Source organism: Chiloscyllium punctatum, chromosome 5 (assembly GCF_047496795.1).
Source record: "Chiloscyllium punctatum isolate Juve2018m chromosome 5, sChiPun1.3, whole genome shotgun sequence".
NCBI lineage: Eukaryota > Metazoa > Chordata > Chondrichthyes > Orectolobiformes > Hemiscylliidae > Chiloscyllium > Chiloscyllium punctatum.
Window position 1 is genome coordinate 46,103,003 of NC_092743.1, and position 20,495 is coordinate 46,123,497.

Sequence of the window (20,495 nt, forward strand, 5' to 3'; positions counted from 1 at the left end):
AATATTTTACATTTTAAAAGCCTTCAACAATAATTAAAGCCCCATATATGAATCCACCAATTTTATAGTTAATACTGGTGTCTTGTTTACCAATGATCACTTTGTTAAAAGGGAATTTAACTGGAATGGATGAAACTTTTTGTGGAGAGTTTAGTTTGTATCTGTAGTGTAAATACAGAACCTTCATGCTCTTCAGTTCATTTCAGTTGTGAGGCAGACAGCTGTTAATTTGTGATGAAGCTAACTGTGAAGTAGTGTATCTCTGACATAAATTCTGGGATTTTTGTTTTTAATTGTCCATCTGTCCTTTGCCAGAAATTACTGCAACATTTGTACGTAAAAAGCAGTGGTTGCTATTAACTTCACTAATGGTTTGACAGTATTTAAGGCCCTGAGATTCCTAACTGGAGATAATTAATTTCTTCTGTTTTGTTCCTAGCAATAAAATATCGATTTCACCGTTATTGTTTACCATTATCAGCCCAAATGCAGGCATTAGAAACTGATTTCACCAATTCTTCATCTTTCACTAAGTATTTTACTAATTTCAGTGAAACACGGTTTTCAAAACCTTTCTGATCTGGAACTGGTGAACGACTACATTTTTTTTAGATATCTTGCCCACATTGGCAAATGAGTGTGCGTGGTTTTGCTCCAGTTCACTTTGAAAACTATCTTCAAAAAATTGGCATTTAGCCAGTGAATCCTTAAATTGATTTTAATTATGCTGTTTGGAGGTTATGAATTGACAGCATGCATTTTATTTAAAAATGATGTGTTTTATACTTGAAAACATTATTCTATTTCCTTCACTAGGTCAGCAGAAAGATCTGAAGTGGAATCTTGCAATTATTCAATTGTTTTCTGCAGAAGGCATAGACATACTTATTCGAATACTTCAAAAACTCAACAGTGTCTTAATACTTCCCTGGAGACTGCATGCAAATATGGGAACTACATTGCAGAGGATCATGATCCTTTCCATTACAAGATGCACTCTTTCCCTTTTGAAGGCTATGTTGACAGAACTTCTAAGAGGAGGGTCTTTTGAATTTAAGGATGTCCGAGTTCCCACAGTACTGGTTACACTCCACATGGTTCTTTGCTCTATACCTCTGTCTGGACGACTGGATGATGAAGAGCAAAAGATTCAGAATGACATTGTTGATATTCTACTTACTTTTACTCAAGGAGTCAATGAGCAGGTTGCTTATTCTGAGGAATCTTTGGCAAACAACACATGGTCATTAATGTTAAAGGAAGTCCTTTCCTTTGTATTGAAAACACCAGAAGGATTTTTCTCTGGAATGTTGCTGCTTTCAGAACTCTTGCCTTTTCCACTACCCATGCAAACCACACAGGTAAGATTTATTCCTTTAATTTGCTTTCAAATGACTCGTGAACATTGAATGCCTGTCAGTAGTATACCAATCATTATATCTGTTTTCAATGGTTTCATGGGAAGTGATCTTTCTGTATGGAAAATATTGTTTTACTCAAAAATCTAGTTGACTTAAAATCATGGTAGTCTCATCTCAAGTGGAATCATTGTTTGAAGCATTGAGATATGTTGATCAGTACTGTCTCGGAGCTAATAATTAAAGAATTCAATTTTCCAAATAAGACGAGACATTCCATTGGTATCCTGTGGCTCTGTCACCAGCCAATCTTTGTGGCCCTCATTGGCCCAAGTATATTACATCTCCTTGTTCCCCATTATGTATACTACTTGTTACCTCCTTAAAGAATTCTAATAAATTTGTTAGGCATGAATTCTCCTTCATGAAATTATGCTATTTCTGATTGATCATATTGTGTATTCTTAAATGCTGTAATATTGTATCCTTTATAATGCAGTCTAATGTTTTCCTAACAACAGATGTTAAGCTAACTGGCCAGTAGTTGTGTTATTTGTCATCTTCCCTTTTAATGAAGTTTGCATTGACAGTTTTCTGGGACAGTCCTCTGGGACTTTTCAGAATCTGAGGATTCCTAGAAAATTACTACTAGTGTTTCCACTATCTCTGTAGCTGCTTCCTGTAACCACCTAGGATGCATCCCATCTGGTCCTGGGGAACTCTCGATCTTTAGCCATCTTAGTTTCCCGAGCGATAGTTATTTTATTCAATTCCTGTCCTTTTGCCACTTAAATCTATTATAGTAATTTTGGGGTGCTATTAGTGTGATGCAAAGTATTTATTCAATTCCCCAGACATTTCCTGGTTCCCCATTAATATTTCTTCAGCCTCATTCTGTAAGGAGCCTATGTTCACTTTGGATTTTCTTTTTTAATATATTTAAAAAAGGCCCTGCTGTCTTAATATTATGTGCAAGTCTACTGTCAAAGTATATTATCTTTTTTTTTTGTTGTCTTTTGTTGGTTTTGAAACCTTTCACAATCCTCTGGCTTACTGCTAATCTTTGCCACACTGTTTCTTTCAGTCTGATGCTACCATTAACTTCCCTAGTTAAACATGGTTTCCTAACCTGTTAATCATGGTTCATTTATCCCTTTCCTGGAATCTTTTCTACCCCCCCCAAAAGAATATGTCTTTGCTGTGAACCATGAATGTTTAGCTTCTGAGACTCAACCATTTTTGCTGCTAAACTCCTTTCCCAGTCCGCACCAGCCACCTCTGCCCTCATTCCATTGTAATCACCCTTATTTAAGCTTATCACAATTGTTTCTGACCCAAGTACCTGTCGCTCAAACTGAATGCTAAATTCTACCATGTTATGGTTTCTGTTTCTAAGTGGATCTTTGACATCATCTATTAAATATGTCTCATTACGCATCACTAGATCCAAAACAGCCATATCATTGCTTGGATTCACAGCACATTGTTCTGGAAAACTGTCCAGAATAGGCTATATAAATTGTTCCTCTGGCGATCCCAATCAACATGAAGATTAAGGTCACCCCTAATCATGAGTAATGTATTGTCTGTTAAATAATCTAATGGCACAGTGGCTCAGTGGTTAACGCTGTTGCCTCACAGCACCAAGGACCCGGGCTCCATTCAACCCTCAGGCACCTTTTTTGTGGAGTTTGCACATTCTTTCATGTCTGTATGGGTTTCCTCTGGGTGCTCTGGTTTCCTCCCACAGTCTGGGGATGTGCAGGCTGGATACATTAGCTATTGGAAATGCAGCATTAGAGGGATAGGGTGGGTTTTGGTGGGATGTTCTTCAGAGGGTCGGTGTGAACTTGATGGGTTAAATGACCTGCTTCCACACTATAGGAATTCCATGATTCTTATTGTATCTCTGATTTAATTAGATTTATAGCAGAGTAAATCCATTCTTGGCTTTAAATATTAATTTATGGACCAGGTAGTGGATTAATGCCTTCTTGGTTCTACCACTGTTTACTTTGTTAATATCAAGTGAAATCACTTAGAAGGCCTATCCGTTTAAGTGGATGTTAGGAAATGATTAAACATTTTTAAACATACGTATGTATGCATTTTAACACATGTCCAGTACAGACAAAAATGCAAATATCAGCAAAATGTTTTAGGCATTTGGAGACATTTGCCCCAGATAGACTGGGCAAGTCCCTGATTCGATACTTCGAGCTGATTAGCAGTGGGCTGAGAGTAAGCTTAATTCAGCGAACCTTTACACTTCGTTTTGTGGAGAAGAATCTCATTTATAGTTAATAAGCAATAGAGTGGAAAGGTGCTTTCTAAAAGTTATTGTATGTTGCAGCTAGCTGCAGACAGGATCATGCCGAGATGTGAATTCCCTAAAGTTGTTGCACAAAATACTTGATGTTCAGGTTCACGCAAGAAGATAATTATTTAAGGCAAGGCATTACAGTATCACCTTCGATAGTGCAATTGCATCTGGCAAGTTCTCAATTACTTTGATAAGGTGGGCATGGAGGGGTGAGGTTTTGAAATGACCAAGAAAGATAGTTTTTAAAAGAAATCTTTGATTCTCACTGTTGTGAAAGCACAACAATTTGAATGTAAGTTGCTTTTTTTTAACCCTTGGATATATTTGTGATTTAAGTCAAAGAGCAATTTCAGGTTGAGTCCATGTTTGGTCAAAGGAAGGCTTTTATCATTCATCCAGTTAATACACAAGCTATATTTTTAAAGCTGACCTTAATGGCTGGCTTTCTTATTAGATGCCAATTTTACTGATGCTGCTTGCTATAGAAGCCCATTTTTCAACTTTGGGTTCACAACACCTCCAATTACTGCTGATGAGCAACAGGATGTGATGAGAACCGAGGTTCAGGGATGTAGGCTGAGCCTTAATGTTGAATCATTGATGTCCCAGACGAAGGACAAGTCAAACCACAATTTCATGATGTTGAGCATTTCAAAAATAGTTGTATGAGGTGTTTTCAGTATGTAAAAGTAGACAAGGCTTTATCTTGAGTGTTTCATTTAATGTGGGCCAAGGAGGAAAATGTTGCAAAGAACTGATGTCGGGGTAAGTACAGAATTGCTTTTTTTCAACAATTTTTCTGTTTCCTTCTCTGCTGTCCCCGAAGTTGTATATAGTTTAGTGCATTCGTGTGGCACTCTGTAATTCAGTCAATTCGCTTTGAGTATTCATAAGTTTAAAGTAAATGTTCGTAGCCACTAAAGAAAAGCAGGTTGGTTCTCCAAGAAAAACTTTACAGTACAGAATGGCAGTTTTTATTCATAGGCTAATGAAGCTGAGTAAAATGACATTTAAACTGTCTTTCTTTTTAAAATAATTGTAAGGTTCAAAACACAGTGTTCTGAGGTATTGTGTTGTATTACAATATATTGAATCACAAATGTGATTTCAAATATGTGATAAATGCCTCTAAACAAAGCTTTTTAATTTGTAAGGCTGTTGTAACTGGTGACTGCATCTTTAGGATTAACATTCATATTTTAAAAAGTCCAATATTTTTATATTTCATGTAACCACAAATATATTATCCCGCTTGTTAGCCAATTTCATCAGAAGGTGTAGCTATTGCACTGAATACCCGAAAACTGTGGAGCATTCACCTTCAAATACAAGCAAAGTTCCTGCAAGAAATAGTACGTTCCAGCTTTGGATCCACATGTCAAACTCTGCAACAGATACTTAGGCGTGTGTGCATACAACTCTGCGATCTGGCTTCTCCTACAGCTCTCCTTATCCTAAGGACTGTATTGGACTTGATTGTAGAAGATTTGAGCAGGTAATCAGTTTTTGTGCTCTAGTCTGCTTTACTTGATTATGGTACCAACAGTTTTTTTTTCTGCAAGTAGCTGAGGAATTGCTTTTAAAGAGCGTTTTAAGACTTTTATTTACTTTGGGCAAGTTTGAGTTGAAAGAATAGAACATGTAAAATGCTTTACTTTTAGTAGTTTCATTTGTTTGAGCAGGAAGCTTTTGTTTTCATTCAAGTAAGAAAGTCTTGGCTGCAATGTTTAAATAATTTCTATTTCACAGTCCTTTAGAAGGAAAAGAGAGAGTCTCCACTGCCCAGACTGCACGTCTGCTTGCACTGCTGGATTCTTTAGCTTCACATGGAGCTTGCAAGGCTGCCCTTTTACATCTTTTAAGTGGAACCAGCAAAGGTGATGAGAGATTTGTGGAGGTCTTTCAAGTAATGCTGGAATTGCTACAGACATCAGTTGACAACGTACATCACCAGCACTGTGCTGAATATATTGCTTCTTTTGTGCAGTCCCTCTGTGACCAGGTAATTTTTGTTATTAGTTTAAAAGCTAACCTTTCTCTCATCTTGTTCTTTAATCCCAGGCATTTATGGACACAAGTTCTTTTCACATTGTTAGCAAAATAATTGAGTTTCCTTGAAATTAATACAGACCTTTACTTCATGTTGCTGAGCATATGATGATGATAAGGCAGTATTCACAATTGCTGACAGAACCAAGTACCAGATGCAGCCTTGTAAAAGACATTTTTGTATTCTGTGTTTCTCATTGAATTCCCTAATAGCAAAGTGAAGAGAGTTTAAAAAGTGATGTCTAAATACTGAGAATATCTATTAATGAAAATTATTACTCTTCAATTTTTTAATATATTTAAATTTATATTTGAAATAACAATACTGGTCGATCCCTTAAGCACAGTTTTTTTTTAATACAAGCAAACTCAGTCAGATGAAACAAGCAGTATCTTTTACTCTCACATTGGTTTGAAACTGCATTTCTGTAAGTAGGACATTGGTTAGGCCACTTTTGAATGTTATGTTCAATTCTGGTCTCCCTGCTATAGGAAAGATGTTATTAAACTTGAAAGGATACAGCAAAGATTGACAAGAATGTTGTGGGGGTTGGAGGGTTTGAGCTATAGTGAGAGGCTGAATAGGCTGGGGCTCTTTTCTCTAGAACATCGGTAGCTGAGGGATGACCTTAGAATTTTATAAAATCATGAGGGACAAGGGTATGGTGAATCGCCAAGGTCTTTTTCCCAGGGTAGGGGAATCCAAACCTAGAGGGCATAGTTTTAAGGTGAGAGGGAAAAGAGATAAAAGGGACCTAAGAGGCACCATTTTCACCCGGTGTGTGTGTGTGTGTGTGTGTGTGTAATGAACTGCCAGAGGAAGTGGTGGGTACAATTACAACACTTAAAAGACATCTGGTTGGGTACATGAATAGGAAGGGTTTAGAGGAATGGCAAGTGCTGGTAAATGGGGCTAGACTAATTTAGGATATCTGGTCAGCATGGATGAGTTGGACTGACAGATTTGTTTCCATTCTGTACACCTATATGACTTGTATGTTTTGACAAAAGAGAAGACCTGAAAATTAAGAATGCAATGTTAGAGGAGAAATTCAGATGCTGAGTTATGTTTACAGATTGGTATTGATGTTAATCCAAGGAAAATAATAACAGATTAATCTTCACAACAAGCATAGTAAGATATCTAGAATTGCAATAGGGAAAGGCAGTAAGCTGTTTTCATAAAAATGTTTGTTTTCATCTATGTACAGTAATATGCATTTGGCTCTGCAAATCAGCAGAGCTCCCAGTGCCAACAGGAAGTTTTTTTTCCCAAGCTTTACGAAAGGAAATTAATAGTTTACATGATTCTGTTTTCCAAAGAATTGTCATAGCACAAGACTTCTTGTGCTGTAAATGGAAAGTGTTTGCATGTGAAGCCAGTTGAGTGTCCATTCTCAGCTATTCAGCCTTAATTAAATCTATCTAAAATATCTGACATGGTTATATGAACCTGCAGCAGGATGACTGGGCCGTTTTCAGTTTAGGTGAAGGTAATACAAAAGTTAATTTAAGTTAATAGGAAATTGATGTTTATTTTCCCAATTTTGCACTGCTTGAAAATTAGATTACATTACAGTAATCTAATTTTGGCCCAACAAGTCCACACCGACCCGCCGAAGCGCAACCCACCCAGACCCCTACATTTACCCCTTATCTAACACTACGGGCAATTTAGCATGGCCAATTCACCTGACCTGCACATCTTTGGACTGTGGGAGGAAACTGGAGCACCCGGAGGAAACCCACGCAGATACGTGGAGAACGTGCAAACTCCACACAGTCGATCGCCTGAGGCGGGAATTGAACCTGGGTCTCCGGCGCTGTGAGGCAGCAGTGCTAACCACTGTGCCACCGTGTCGACCACTAATATTGAGAATAGTTAAATGACTGCCCTATCATCTGTATCTGACTTTACTTCAGTCCAGACTAATCCAGATTGATAGTATCCATTGGGTTCTGTCACCTTGCTGTGAGAGTCATGAATAAAATTAGTTTTGCCAGTTTTAATCAGTTTGTAGTGGCTGTGAGCCCAAAGCACAAAACCGGTAATTTATCACCAATTGGCAATCATTCCTAGACCACAAAATGTCTTGTACTGTATAGAGAATGGAAAAGACTGCACTGACAGATTGAGAGTATACTTATGTTGGCATGGTTTGGGGTCAGAGTGAAGAAAAGCTTGCATTGCGACTCACTTGTGAATCCTTGTACCAAACATTGACAAAAAAAATGCCACCAGCTGAATAATCACTCCTCTTTATTAAAGAAAAAGAATCCTTCTGAATCCTTCATTGTTTAGCTCTTCTAGCAAGTCTGAATCCATTCTACTGCTGACTCATATACTATATTCAGAGATGACAATTTATGTAATATTTCACAAGATTTGTATTGTGAGCAAGGAATGGTATAAAAATTGTGTTGAGAATGAGTTTGTATAAATCCAAAATCATAAACTGCTGCAAGTTTATTTACTAATACCTTTCCAGAAAGTCCCCTCTTCATTGGTTTTAGGTGTAATTATCAGGCAAGCTTTTAAGCAACAACTCTTCAGGCAACTGGCCTACTCCTGTTCCTAATTCATATTATCGAGTCACAGCGATGTACTGCACAGAAACAGACCCTTCAGTCCAACTTGTCCATGCCGACCAGATATCCTAAATTAACCTAGTCCCATTTGCCAGCGTTTGGCGCATATCCTTCTAAATCTTTCCTATTCACGTACCCATCCAGATGCCTTTTAAATGTTGTTGTTTATAAATGTACCTCATTGTCAAATTAGTAGATCTGAAAAAAGCTTAATCTTGGAGGAAAGGCAAAAGAAATAGAAAACAGTCTGTATTTCCCTTCAAGACTGTTTCACAAAACATATAATTGCTCATGATTTCTCAGTTATGCAGAATCACCAATAAGTTGTTCTGGATGGAGAAGACCCACTTAGACAATTAATCCATTTGATTATTGGTCAACTACTATTCTTCTAACAAAGGTTTGGTGCTCCCTAGTTGCTGGTTTCTGTATAACAAAAAACATTTGAAGTTCATTCTACTTTTTGAAACCAAAATCGGACTTTTTGTATCACCGCTTTTAAGATTGTAAGTTTGATTATTTCTTGAATTGTAGTTGAGTTCACCCTTCATTGTGGATTATTATTAGGTGCTTCTCATTCTAATGAGACATTGTAAAATATGTTCTGTAATGTAAGCTCAAACAAACATCGGTAAATGGTATTTTGATATTGGTTCCTTTCCCCCCACACTTGCAGGACATTTCATTGATGTTGACAAACTCAACTGAGGGACCTGGTTCTGACCTGGAACAGCTATCCAATTCCCTGCCAAACGGAGAACTTCTATCACAAATATGTGACAGTTTCTTGCAAGCACTAGCTAACAGTGAGACCACTTATACCACAGTACTTACATGTCTCAGGACCATGATGTTTTTAACAGAACATGAATATGGCTTTTTCTATTTGAAGAGGTAATGGTATTGGAGACATTTTTAAAGCTTTTTAATTTAAGCCTTTTTAGATTGATAAATAGAAGTACAATATGCTGGGAATTTGATCTGAGTTAGCTATCACCAAAATGAATAATTTTGTTCAGTTTGAAAGGATTGTGGTCATGCAGTTATTCAGCACTGAAAATCTGCTGAACTTGTGGAGCAGAATGAAGAATGTGCGCATTAACCTATGAACCAGTCCTTATACCATTGAAACACTTCAGTAACCATTTGAATTCCATGCTGAATAATTAATTATTTTATTTGAGTTTAAGATAGTGACCCATAATTGGTAGCTCACAAATTGTTCTTTGGATTGTGCTGTCCATCAGGTTTTCACCGGGAGCCATACAAATGTAAATTAGCTTGTGAACCAAGTTTGCTAAACTGTCTGCATACTTCTGTAAGTCTTAGCTTTTTCTTTAGTAGATGCTTCCTTAAGTTTTTATCTATCAAGATTATTTGCAACTTGTTTGAAATTCCACTTCACATCCATAATAAATCTGCTTCCAAGAAGTTTGGATTTCTCTTTTAAGAACATGACAATATGAGAATATACCAAGTAGGAGTAACAGTAGGCCATTCAGCCCTTCAAGCCTACTCTGCTATCCAGTGAGATACTGACTGACCTTCCATTCAAACTCAATTTTCCTGTACTATCCCTGTGTTCCTTGATATTTTTTATATATAAAGTCTTATTAATCTCTATTGTGAACATACATGATGACTAAACCTCCACAGCCTGTTGCAGTAGAGGATTCCTCTGAGTGAAGACGTTCCCCTCATTTCAGTTCTAATTTCTGAGACTTTATCCCCTGATTCTAACCTCATCACATCAAACCAGAGGAAATGACCTTGCATCAACTTTGTAAATCCTTTTCAGAATTTACCAGAGAATGTAGACCAGTTTTTTTTTCTCTGAGGGTATTTCCCTCCCATCTCAGTGTTAATTTATTGAATCTTCATTGTCTTGTTTCTCTGGCTTGCCATTTTAATTTCATTAGCTCTGTAGTCCATTTCCTTTGATCTAATACAATCCTTGATTTATTTTGTCACTGCAGTTGGAACACTTGGCTGGATTATTGTGCGTTAATGTATGGTTGTAGACCATACATTAGTTCTGTGACTGTTAGTCACTTCCTGTCTACCGTCTGACATTATATGTACTTGCCTAATCCACCATCAGCAGTTTGCCCCTCACAGCTTCATAATTTTGTTTGGTAGATTTAATTTCTGATTGGACAGCATAATTCTCAAGCTTGAAATAACATGCTATCATATTGTGGCCATTCTCTGCTGAAGCTGATGAATTAACACATTTTCATTTCACAGTGCTGGATCTAAAATAGCCTCTTCCCTATCTGGTTCCTCAGCGTTCTGTTCTAGTAAACCACCTTGCATGCATTCCAAACATTTGTGTTTCACAACATTCATCCTAATTTGGTTTCCTCAGTCTGTATGTAGTTTAAAGTTCTCTAGATCACTGTACTACCCTTGTTATAAGAACCTCTAATTTCCTGATTTATCCCGTGATTGACTGCTGTTGGTGGCCTATAAACAATTTCATGAATATTTTCTGCTACTTGATAAATTCTTAGTTCCACCCAAACTGATTCTACATTCTTGAACTTTGGAACGAATGTAACCTGACATTACAGTGCTAATGCTGTATTTTAAACTAGAGGATTGCTAATGTATTTTAAAAATAACATAGAAAACAGGGAATTTTAGACCACCTACCCTGACAGTGATATTAGGGGAAATGCTGGAGTCTGTGATAAAATATTTAATAGCAGATCACTTAGAAAACAGTGACAGGATTGAGCATAGTCAAGATGGATTTACAAAAGGCAAATCATATTTGAAAACCCACTGAAATTATTCATGGATGTAACTCTGGGGGAGCCAGAGGATGAGGTTTACTTGGGCTTTCAGAAGGCTTTTGATAAGGTCCTATATAGGAGATTAGCTTGTAACGTTAAACTGCATAAGATCGAGGGTAGTGTACTGATATAGATAGACAACTGGATGGTAGACAGAAAACAAAATGTAGGAATGTAGGTTTTTATTTCTGAGTGGCAGGTAGTGACTAGTGAGTATTGCAGGGATCAATGCTTGGAACCCCAGCATATATATTCACAATATATATTAATTATTTAGATGTGGGAACTAAATGTAATATCTCCCAGTTTGCAAATGACACAAAACTGGGAGGAAAGGTGAACTGTGAGGAGGATGCAGAGAATGTTCAGTCATATTAGAAAAAGTTTAGTGTGTAGGCAAATGCATGGCTGATTAGGTATAATGTGGGCAAATGAGGTTATCCACTTTGGTAGCAAAAACAGAAGGGCAGATTATTAACTGAATGGCGATAGATTGGGAATGGTGCAGCGAGACTTGCATGTCCTTGTCCACCATTTGCTGAAATCAAGCATACAAGTGCAACAGGTGGTGAAGAAGACATTTTGTATGTTGGCCTCCATTGTGGGATGATTCGAGTACAGGAGCAGAGATGTCTTGCCGCACTTGAACAGGATGAAATCATACCTGAGTGTTGTGTGCAGTTTTGGACTCCCTATCTGAGGAAAGATGTCTCTGCTATGGAGGGAGTACAATGCAAGTTTACCAGACTGATTCCTGGGATGGCAGGACTGATGTATGAAGAGAAACTAGATCAGTTAGGACCATATTCACAGGTGGTGGAATCTAATAGAAGCCAATTAAATTCTAATCAGACTAAACAGAGTAAACACAGGAAGGATGTTTCTGATGACTGGCAAGTGCAGTACTCAGGGTCACATCTCAGGATATGGGCTAACCCATTTAGAACAAAATCAGGGAAATTTCTTCACTTAGAAAGTGGTGAACCTGTGGAGTTCTCTGCTACAGAAAGTGGTTGAGGCCATATATTGAATGTTTTCAAGAAGGAAATAAATATAGCTGTAGGAAGTAAAGGATTCCAAGGACATGGGAAGAAGGTGGGAACAGGATACTGAATGATCAACTAGGATCACATTGAATGGTTGAGCAAACTGAAAGAGCTTAATGGTCTATTTCTCCTATTTCTATATTTTGACAACTCTGAGCGGATACATCAAGCTGCAGTCACTACCATGACATTCTAGCATCTTGGAGCTTCTACATACTCAACCTGTGACACATCACCTGTCCAATGATATTTAGTAATAATTAAACTTATTTATATTTTTCAATTAATTTATAATTTCCCTCCTTAACTAATTTCCCTCACTGAAACAACTCCTGGATTCACATTCTGCATCTAAGCAGCACTGAGAGACCTTTGAATTTTGACATTTTCGAAGCACCCTATTCAGATATGGTATTATACACTTGGGAGCAGAGTGGGACTTGAACCAAAGCATCCTCGCTCAGAGGTATGGAAACATTGTATGCCACAAAAGCCCCTAAAATTGTGTCATCTACAGCCTTGTTTCGCGCTTCCAATTTCTCTACAGTTGTTGTAGCCTTTCGTGACATCTATGTTACTGATGCAGTCACGGTCACTTCTTTCTGCACATTCTTAATTTTTTACTTCTATTTTCATTACCTTCCTAATCTTATGCATCTGTAAGCAACTTGATGCTTCTGATCACTGATTGATCCTTGTATCTTTCTCTAGATTTGTTGCAGTGCTTTTTCTACAATTCATGACTCCTCCTACCTTGACCTTAATCCTATTGATCTGCTGACAACTCAACTTTCTTTCCTAGCCCCACACTAGCCCATAATAGGAATAGTTCATAGTTTGGAACAGTGCCTCCCTTTTCAGAACTCCCATTATAATTCTCTCTGTCCTCTTGCATGTTGCAAGCAGATCACAAACAGATCAGCCATGATCTTATTGATTTGTGGAGCAGTCTTGAAGGGTTGAAAGCATATTTCTAATTCTAATTCTTATGGTTGATTTTTTACAAATTCGTGACCATCTTTCCTGCATCTCTATTTGAATCTAGTAGAGTAGAGTAGCTTTTATTTGTCATTTCTCTCATATACAACTGATCCCTGTCTGCCATACATTGAAAAGGTACCAACTAAAGTCACAAATCGTATTTTCTGTGATTATGATTGTGGTGCACTATACCTTCTCATTCTTGTTGACTACTTGGGAGTTTTTGGTTGTCAGTCATACCACTACCCCCAGTCACCAGCTTAGTGGATCTGTCCTTGCTGGATTGTGCTCTTATTCAACTCATTCCAGCAATAACAATTCTTACACCACTTTCCCTGGAAACCTCCAAGTATTTAACCTTGACTCCCTATGCTGTTGTTGTGCAGCTACTGCTTCTTGTTAATATATTTCCAAAACTTGGGGTCAATGCTCACACTAGTTACGGCCATCTGTAGCATCTGTCTCAAAGCTTCCTTGCCTCTATATGTTGCTCGACTGCTCACCCTTCTCTGCTATGGGGCACAAAAACTAGTAATGTCAAAGACTGATGTCAACTACTACCAGGGCAAACCCTGTGCAAGTGCAACTAATTGCATTACGCTCCTGGTCAATGTGTGGATTGACTGCTTTATGTCACTTCTCTCCTCCTTTAAAACAAATACATAAAATCAACTGTTAGAACTGCAGTGGTAGAGTCCACCACCACTATCATCCCACTATTCCATGGTTGCAACATGAAATGAAAATCCCTTTTATAATCAGGTTTCTTATTAAACACAATTATGGATTTATTATCAAAATAAACTTATTGGAGAAAGATGTAATAACTGGTTAACACATGCAGTCAGGAAATTGTTTCAAAAAATTGTTCGTGGAATTGGCGAGATGCCATCTATTTATTATCCATCAATGTAGAGTCAATATGATTGCTGTGGGTCTCGAGTAGCACGTAGGCCAGACCATGTAAGGATGTCTGACTTCCTTCCCTAAAGGATAAAAGTGAACCTGATAGGTTTGTACATGATGGCCATTAGGCTAGCTTTTTACTCCAGATTTTTATTGAATTCAAATTTCACCATCAGCCGTGGTGGGATTTGAACCTTTGTCTGTAGAACATTGACAATGCCCTTGGGTTTGGATTTTTGGGAAATGACATTATCATAGCTTCCCGTATAGGGAAGTTTAAGTTCTTAATCCAATAATAACCCCAAAAAACAAAAGAACAAAATACACATACACTCACTCTCATGCTCTCTCTCTCTTCTCCTCCACCCCCCACCCTTTTCTCTCTTATGTATTCTGTCTCTCTCATGCATAGACACATAGACCAGGCTTCCCTACAATTCATCTGTTTCTTAACAGGCTTTCTTTACTTGAAACAAAGGATAAAACCTATTATTGTTCAAAAATGATACAACTGCAAATCGGGAAATAATCACCATAGTGTCATAGAGCTGTAGGGTATGAAACAGACTATTCATTCCAACTTGTTCATGACGACCAGATATGCTAAATAAATCTAGTCCCATTTGCGACTCATATCCTTCTAAACTGTTCCTATTCATAAAGCCATCCAGGTGCCTTTTAAATATTGTAATTGTACAAGCCTCCACCACTTCCTCTGGCAGCCTATACACACCAACCTCTGCCTGAAAAAGTTGTCCCTTAGATCCCTTTTTAAATCTGTCCCATCCCACCTTTAACCTATGCCTTCTATTTTTGGACTCCTTCATCCTGGGGAAAAACCTTTGTCGATTCAACCTAACCATGACCCATCATGATTTTATAAGCCTCTATAACGTAACCCTCTGATGCTCCAGGGAAAATAGCCCCAGCCTAGTCAGCTTCTTCTGAAAGCTCAACCCCTGCAACTCTGGCAACATCCTTGTCAATCTTTTCTGAACCCTTTCAAGTTTCACAACATCTTTCCTATAGGAAGAAAATCAGAATTGCATGCAATATTCCCCAAGGTTCCCCACGGGAGACTGGTTTTCAAGGTTAGATCTCACGGAATACAGGGGGAACTAGCCATTTGGATACAGAACTGACTCAAAGGTAGAGGGTGGTGATGGAGGGTTGGTTTTTAGACTGGAAACCTGTGACCAGTGGAGTGCCAGAAGGATCGGTGCTAGGTCCACTACTTTATCGTCATTTATATAAATGATTTGGATGTGACCATAAGAGGTATAGTTAGTAAATTTGCAGATGACAACAAAATTGGAGATGTAGTGGACAGCGAAGAAGGTTACCTCAGATTACAACAGGATCTTGATGGGCCAATGGGCCAAGAAGTGGCAGATGGACTTTAATTCAGATAAGTGCTTTTGGGAAAGCAAATCTTAGCAGGACTTATACACTTAATGGTAAGGTCATAGGGAGTGTTGCTGAACAAAGAGACCTTGGAGTGCAGGTTCATAGATCCTTGAAAATGGAGTCGCAGGTAGATAGGATAGTGAAGAAAGCGTTTAGTATGCTTTCTTTTATTGGTCAGAGTGTTGAGTACAGGAGTTGGGAAGTCATGTTGTGGCTGTGCAGGACATTGGTTAGGCCACTGTTGGAATATTGTGCAATTCTGGTCTCCTTCCTTTTGGAAAGATGTGAAACTTGAAAGGGTTTAGAAAAGATTTACAAGGATGTTGCCAGGGTTGGAGGATTTGAGCTATAGGGAGAGGCTGAACAGGCTGGGGCAGTTTTCCCTGGAGCATCGGAGGCTGACGGGTGACCTTATAAAGGTTTACAAAATTATGAGGGGCATGGATAGGATAAATAGACCAAGTATTTTCCCTGGGGTTGGGGAGTCCAGAACTAGAGAGTATAGGTTTCGGGTGAGAGGGGAAAGATATAAAAGAGACGTAATGGGCAACTTTTTCACGCAGAGAGTGGTACGTGTATGGAATGAGCTGCCAGAAGAAGTGTTGGAGGCTGGTACAACTGCAACATTTAAAAGGCATCTGGATGAGTTTATGAATAGGAAGGGTTTGGAGGGATCTGGGCCGGTGCTAGCAGATGGGACTAGATTGAGTTGGGATATCTGATCGGCAAGGACAGGTTGGACTGAAGGGTCTGTTTCTGTGCAGTACATCTCTATGACTCTAATATTCCAAAAGTGGCCTAACCAATGTCCTGTACAGCCGTTACATGACCCCTCAACTCATGTACTCAATTCACTAACCAATAAAGGCAAACATACCAAATGCCTCCTTCACTATCCTGTCTACCTACGACTCTACTTTCAAGGAACTATGAACCTGCACTCCCAGGTCTCTTTCTCCAACAACAATCACCAGGATCTTCCCATTAAGTATATAAATCCTGCCCTGATTTGCATTAACAAAATGCAGCACCTCACCCTTATCTAAATTAAACTCCACCTGCCACTCCTTCGCCCATTGGCTTAACTGATCAAGATCCCATTATATTCTGAGGTAACCTTCTTTGCTGTCTGCTGCACCTGTTGTCATCTGCAAACTTACTAACCATACCTCCTATGTTCTCATTAAAATGATTTATATAAATGACAAAGAGTAGTGAACCCAGCACCTGTCTTTGTAGCACACTGCTAGTCACAGGCCTCCAATCTGAAAATCAACCCTCCATCACCATCCTCTTTCTTATTCCTTCGTGTCATGTGATTTCTAGGAAGCCTTGTTTACCAAGTATCTCCATTGTCCACCTTTCAAAGATCGTTTTGAAGAAACCTCTCTAGGTATATCCATAAAACTCAAAATAAGTTCTTTTTTCCACGGTCGTTCAAAACTTAATCCTTCTAGCCATGTTCTCACACTTCAACCTGAACCCCCCTCAATCTACTTTGCTCCTCTTCCAGTAATCCTTTTCTTCTATGCTACCGAGTGAAATACTTAAAGAAAAATGTAGAAAGTTTTGCCACTCCACAAAGGTTTCTTTCTATTTGAATCAACCTGTTAGGACATTTGGGGCAGGTGGGACTTGAACCAGGACCTGCTGGCCCAAAGGTAGAGAGAGTACAGTTGTTTCACAAGATCTCTCCCAGACAGGTGATTGGTCGTCTCTGATATGAAGAAGGCAGCTTGATTGTACCTTGATTGGCTGGGAGCAGAGAGCTATGTAATTATTAAGTTAACTAATTTAACTTTGTACATTCAAGTATAGTGTCTGGAGAATGCTGGGCTTTATAGACACACTCCACAGAGTACATCCAAAATCTTTCTCCATAAATTGTGACCTCTGTATAAGGTGATTGTCAGTTTATGTATCATCAGAATCTTTAGCATTCTTTCTTTCATCTGGTGCTAACAAAGACATTTTCCCTGATTTGTTGTTACAACCATTATAGTCAATTAATTTACTACTTCTGCTCTGATATTTGAACATCAATGAAGTCCTAGCGTCCAGTGCTGAATTTGAATTCTTCAATCATAGTCTGGATTACATAGTTAAATCTCAGAAATAGGACTTGACCCCATAGCCTTCTGAGAATGGGTCCAGTAGTCCAATCCTGTTCAGCATGTGGATTTTTGTTGCATGTATAGATGTTTACAATAAAGACTGGCTGAATAGATTTAAATATTAATATTTTGTGAATCCTGACCTTAAATTTCATTTAATTACAAAATCTTAGGTTTCCTCTAAATTGAAATCTTTCAATAATAAGTCAGAAACAGTAAGAGATGTCTTGGAATTTATTCTAGAGACGTCATTTCTGCAATCAGCTCCTTTTAGCTATTAAAGCTCACTGTACTCACTTAGAGTCAGAGAGTCTACAGCACGGAGACAGATCCTTTGGCCCAAACTGGTCCATGCTGACCAAAACGTCTGCCCACGCTAATCCCACGGCCCATATTCTTCTCTTTCCTATTCATGTATTTGCCCAAATGGCTTTTAAATGTTCATGTACCTGCCTCAACCATTTCCGCTGGCAACTCATTCCATATGTGTACCACCCTTCTTCTGGATTGCCAGCAAGGATGTACTGTTTTGGAGCGTCTTTAAATATAATTCTGTCTTGTCCTGGATCAATCTTTTGGCCCGTTTTAGGGTGATTTGCAGAATAGCTCTATTGCATTCACAAACATGACCTTGAGCTTGTCATGCTGACATATTTGTGCTCTGCCTATTGCAGTGTTCTAGTGAAGTTCAACACAAGTTCAAGAAAAAGCTCCTCAACCTTCTTTGTGGCTCTTTATACCCTTCTGCACTCAAAATTGAGTTTAACAAGTTAGAACATCATCATTTGTCTCAAAAACCCTCAATATTATTTCCTTTTCAGGTTTCATGCAAAGCTGTGTTTTTCCTAAACTTTGCTTTCTGACGAGAGCATTGATTTTTTTTTTACCATTTATATCTCCTATGGACCCATCGTTTGTTTCTTTTACTGAGTACATATTCATCTGGTATTGATGCTGCTGCTAGGTCAGTGTTTCTTGCCCATTCCTAACTGCCCTGGAGGCGATGGTGGAGAGCTGTCTTCTTGAACTGTTTCAGCTCTTGGTGTAAGGGAACCTACTGTGGTATGAGTGAGGGACTTCCAGGATATTGATCCAGTGTTTGTGAAGGAGCAGCAATATAGTTTCAAGTCAGGATGATGTGTTGCCGAGAGAGGAACTTGCAGGTGGTAGTATGCCAATATATTTACTGCCCTTGTTCTTCAGGAGAGGTTGAGAGTTTGAAAGGTGATGTCTGAGGAACCTTGGTAAGTTATTACAGTGTATTTGTAGCCGGTGTACTCTGCTGCTAGTGACCATCAGTGATGAAGGAAGTAAATGCTGAAGGTGGGGATAGAATGCTATTGCTTGGGCTGCTTTGTATTGGATGCTGCCAAACTCTTGCATGTTCTTGGAGCTGCACGCATCCAGGCATGCGGAGAGTATTCCATTGCATTCATGACTTGTGCTTTGTGGACAGGCGTTAGGGAGACAGGAAGTGAGTTACTTGCTCCATAATTCCTCACCTCTAACCTGTTGTTGTAGCTACAGTATTTATATGGCTACTTCAGTTCAGTTTGCTATCAGTGGTAACATCCAGGATGTTGGGAGTAGGGTAATGGCATTGAATGTCAGAGTTGATGGCTTGATTCTCTCTTGTTGGAGATGGTCATTTCCTGCACTTTGACAGTGCAGGTGTTACTCGCCGATCAGTCCAAACGTATTGCTTCCATTTGCTAATCTTAGCAATTCTTCTGTCATGTAATATCTGCTTCCTTCCATCCTATCATGGACCTTCTTGTTTATTTTGAGTTCATCACCTTCCATCTAGCTCTTTAAAAGCTCTTTCATTTCTAGCTTTTCCAAGTTCCAATGATCTGAACTGCTGATTCCATTTTTCACGATGTAAACTGTCTGACCAGTGTTTCCAGTATTTCTTTTCAGTTTAATTCTTTGAAGAAAGGGAAAATGGTACAGCAGAATATGCGCGTAAATCAGCTTTTATTGAAGTTGTGACTGACAGGTTTGTTAGCTGATTTTATAAGCCACTTGGAGGTTTTGAAGATCTTAGGAGCAGGCTAGGTAAGGGGGAGCCAGCAATGCACTAGTGTATTTTAATTTTCTATAGTCACTGAAATATGCAGATGCAGCAAGCTATTGGGAAAGCCAGTAGTATTTTGGGCATTTTTTGCAAGAGGATTTGTGTACAAGATTGTAAATGTTTTACTTCAGTTGTACCAAACATTGCTGAGACTGTATCTGGAATACTGTGTGCAATTTTGGTCCCATTACCCAAAGAAGGATATGTTTGCCATATTAGCAGCAGAGATTCCCAGATTAATTTTGTTTGAAAAATGCTGCTGGGTGAAAAATGATTTATTCATTTGCTAATAAAATATTTTAAAATAGTTTACAGCCTTTGAAGCTCCCAGGAAATTCCAAGAGATATACACTTAAATTAATTCCTTTCTATGATTTTATGCCAAAGTTTCTGAAACTAAATTTGAGACTTCAGGTTTAGCCATACTGATGTCTTGTACAAATTCAGTATTACCTTCAATGACTTCTGGTGCAGGATAGAGTTTATACTTTTACTACGGCTTTTCTTGTGTGCTATAACCTGTAGTAATTGCTGGATCTTTATACCCAGAACTGGGCTCTCTGCTTCTCGCTTTCTGTTAAAATTTCACCACTTATTTTGATATTGAAATTTCTAGCTGTAATCCTGCTTATCTGTCTTAAGTTCTTTTGTAGTCTTTCCTTATTCTTTGTTAGTTTTTGCCAAACCCACATCTGAACATTTGATACCTTAGTAAATTTTGCGATTCTTTCCTGAGATATTCAGTCGATATGATTTATGCATATGCCTTGTAATAATAGCTTCAACCCCATTTGATTTTAATTTTCCTTCAACAAATATCCTTTCTTTCAACTCTCCAACTATCTTA

General features: G+C 38.4%; 1 protein-coding gene across 3 annotated transcripts in view; it reads left to right on the forward strand.

Moving 5' to 3' along the window:
* Window positions 1-20,495, forward strand: part of virma (vir like m6A methyltransferase associated) — a 108,779-nt gene that overhangs the window by 58,771 nt on the left and 29,513 nt on the right. For all 3 annotated transcript variants that reach the window (XM_072570216.1, XM_072570218.1, XM_072570217.1), the window contains exons 13-16: window positions 817-1,361; window positions 4,941-5,176; window positions 5,431-5,683; window positions 8,996-9,213. In XM_072570216.1, coding sequence (XP_072426317.1) covers window positions 817-1,361; window positions 4,941-5,176; window positions 5,431-5,683; window positions 8,996-9,213 — 1,252 coding nt within the window. The remainder of the gene's footprint in view (window positions 1-816; window positions 1,362-4,940; window positions 5,177-5,430; window positions 5,684-8,995; window positions 9,214-20,495) is intronic.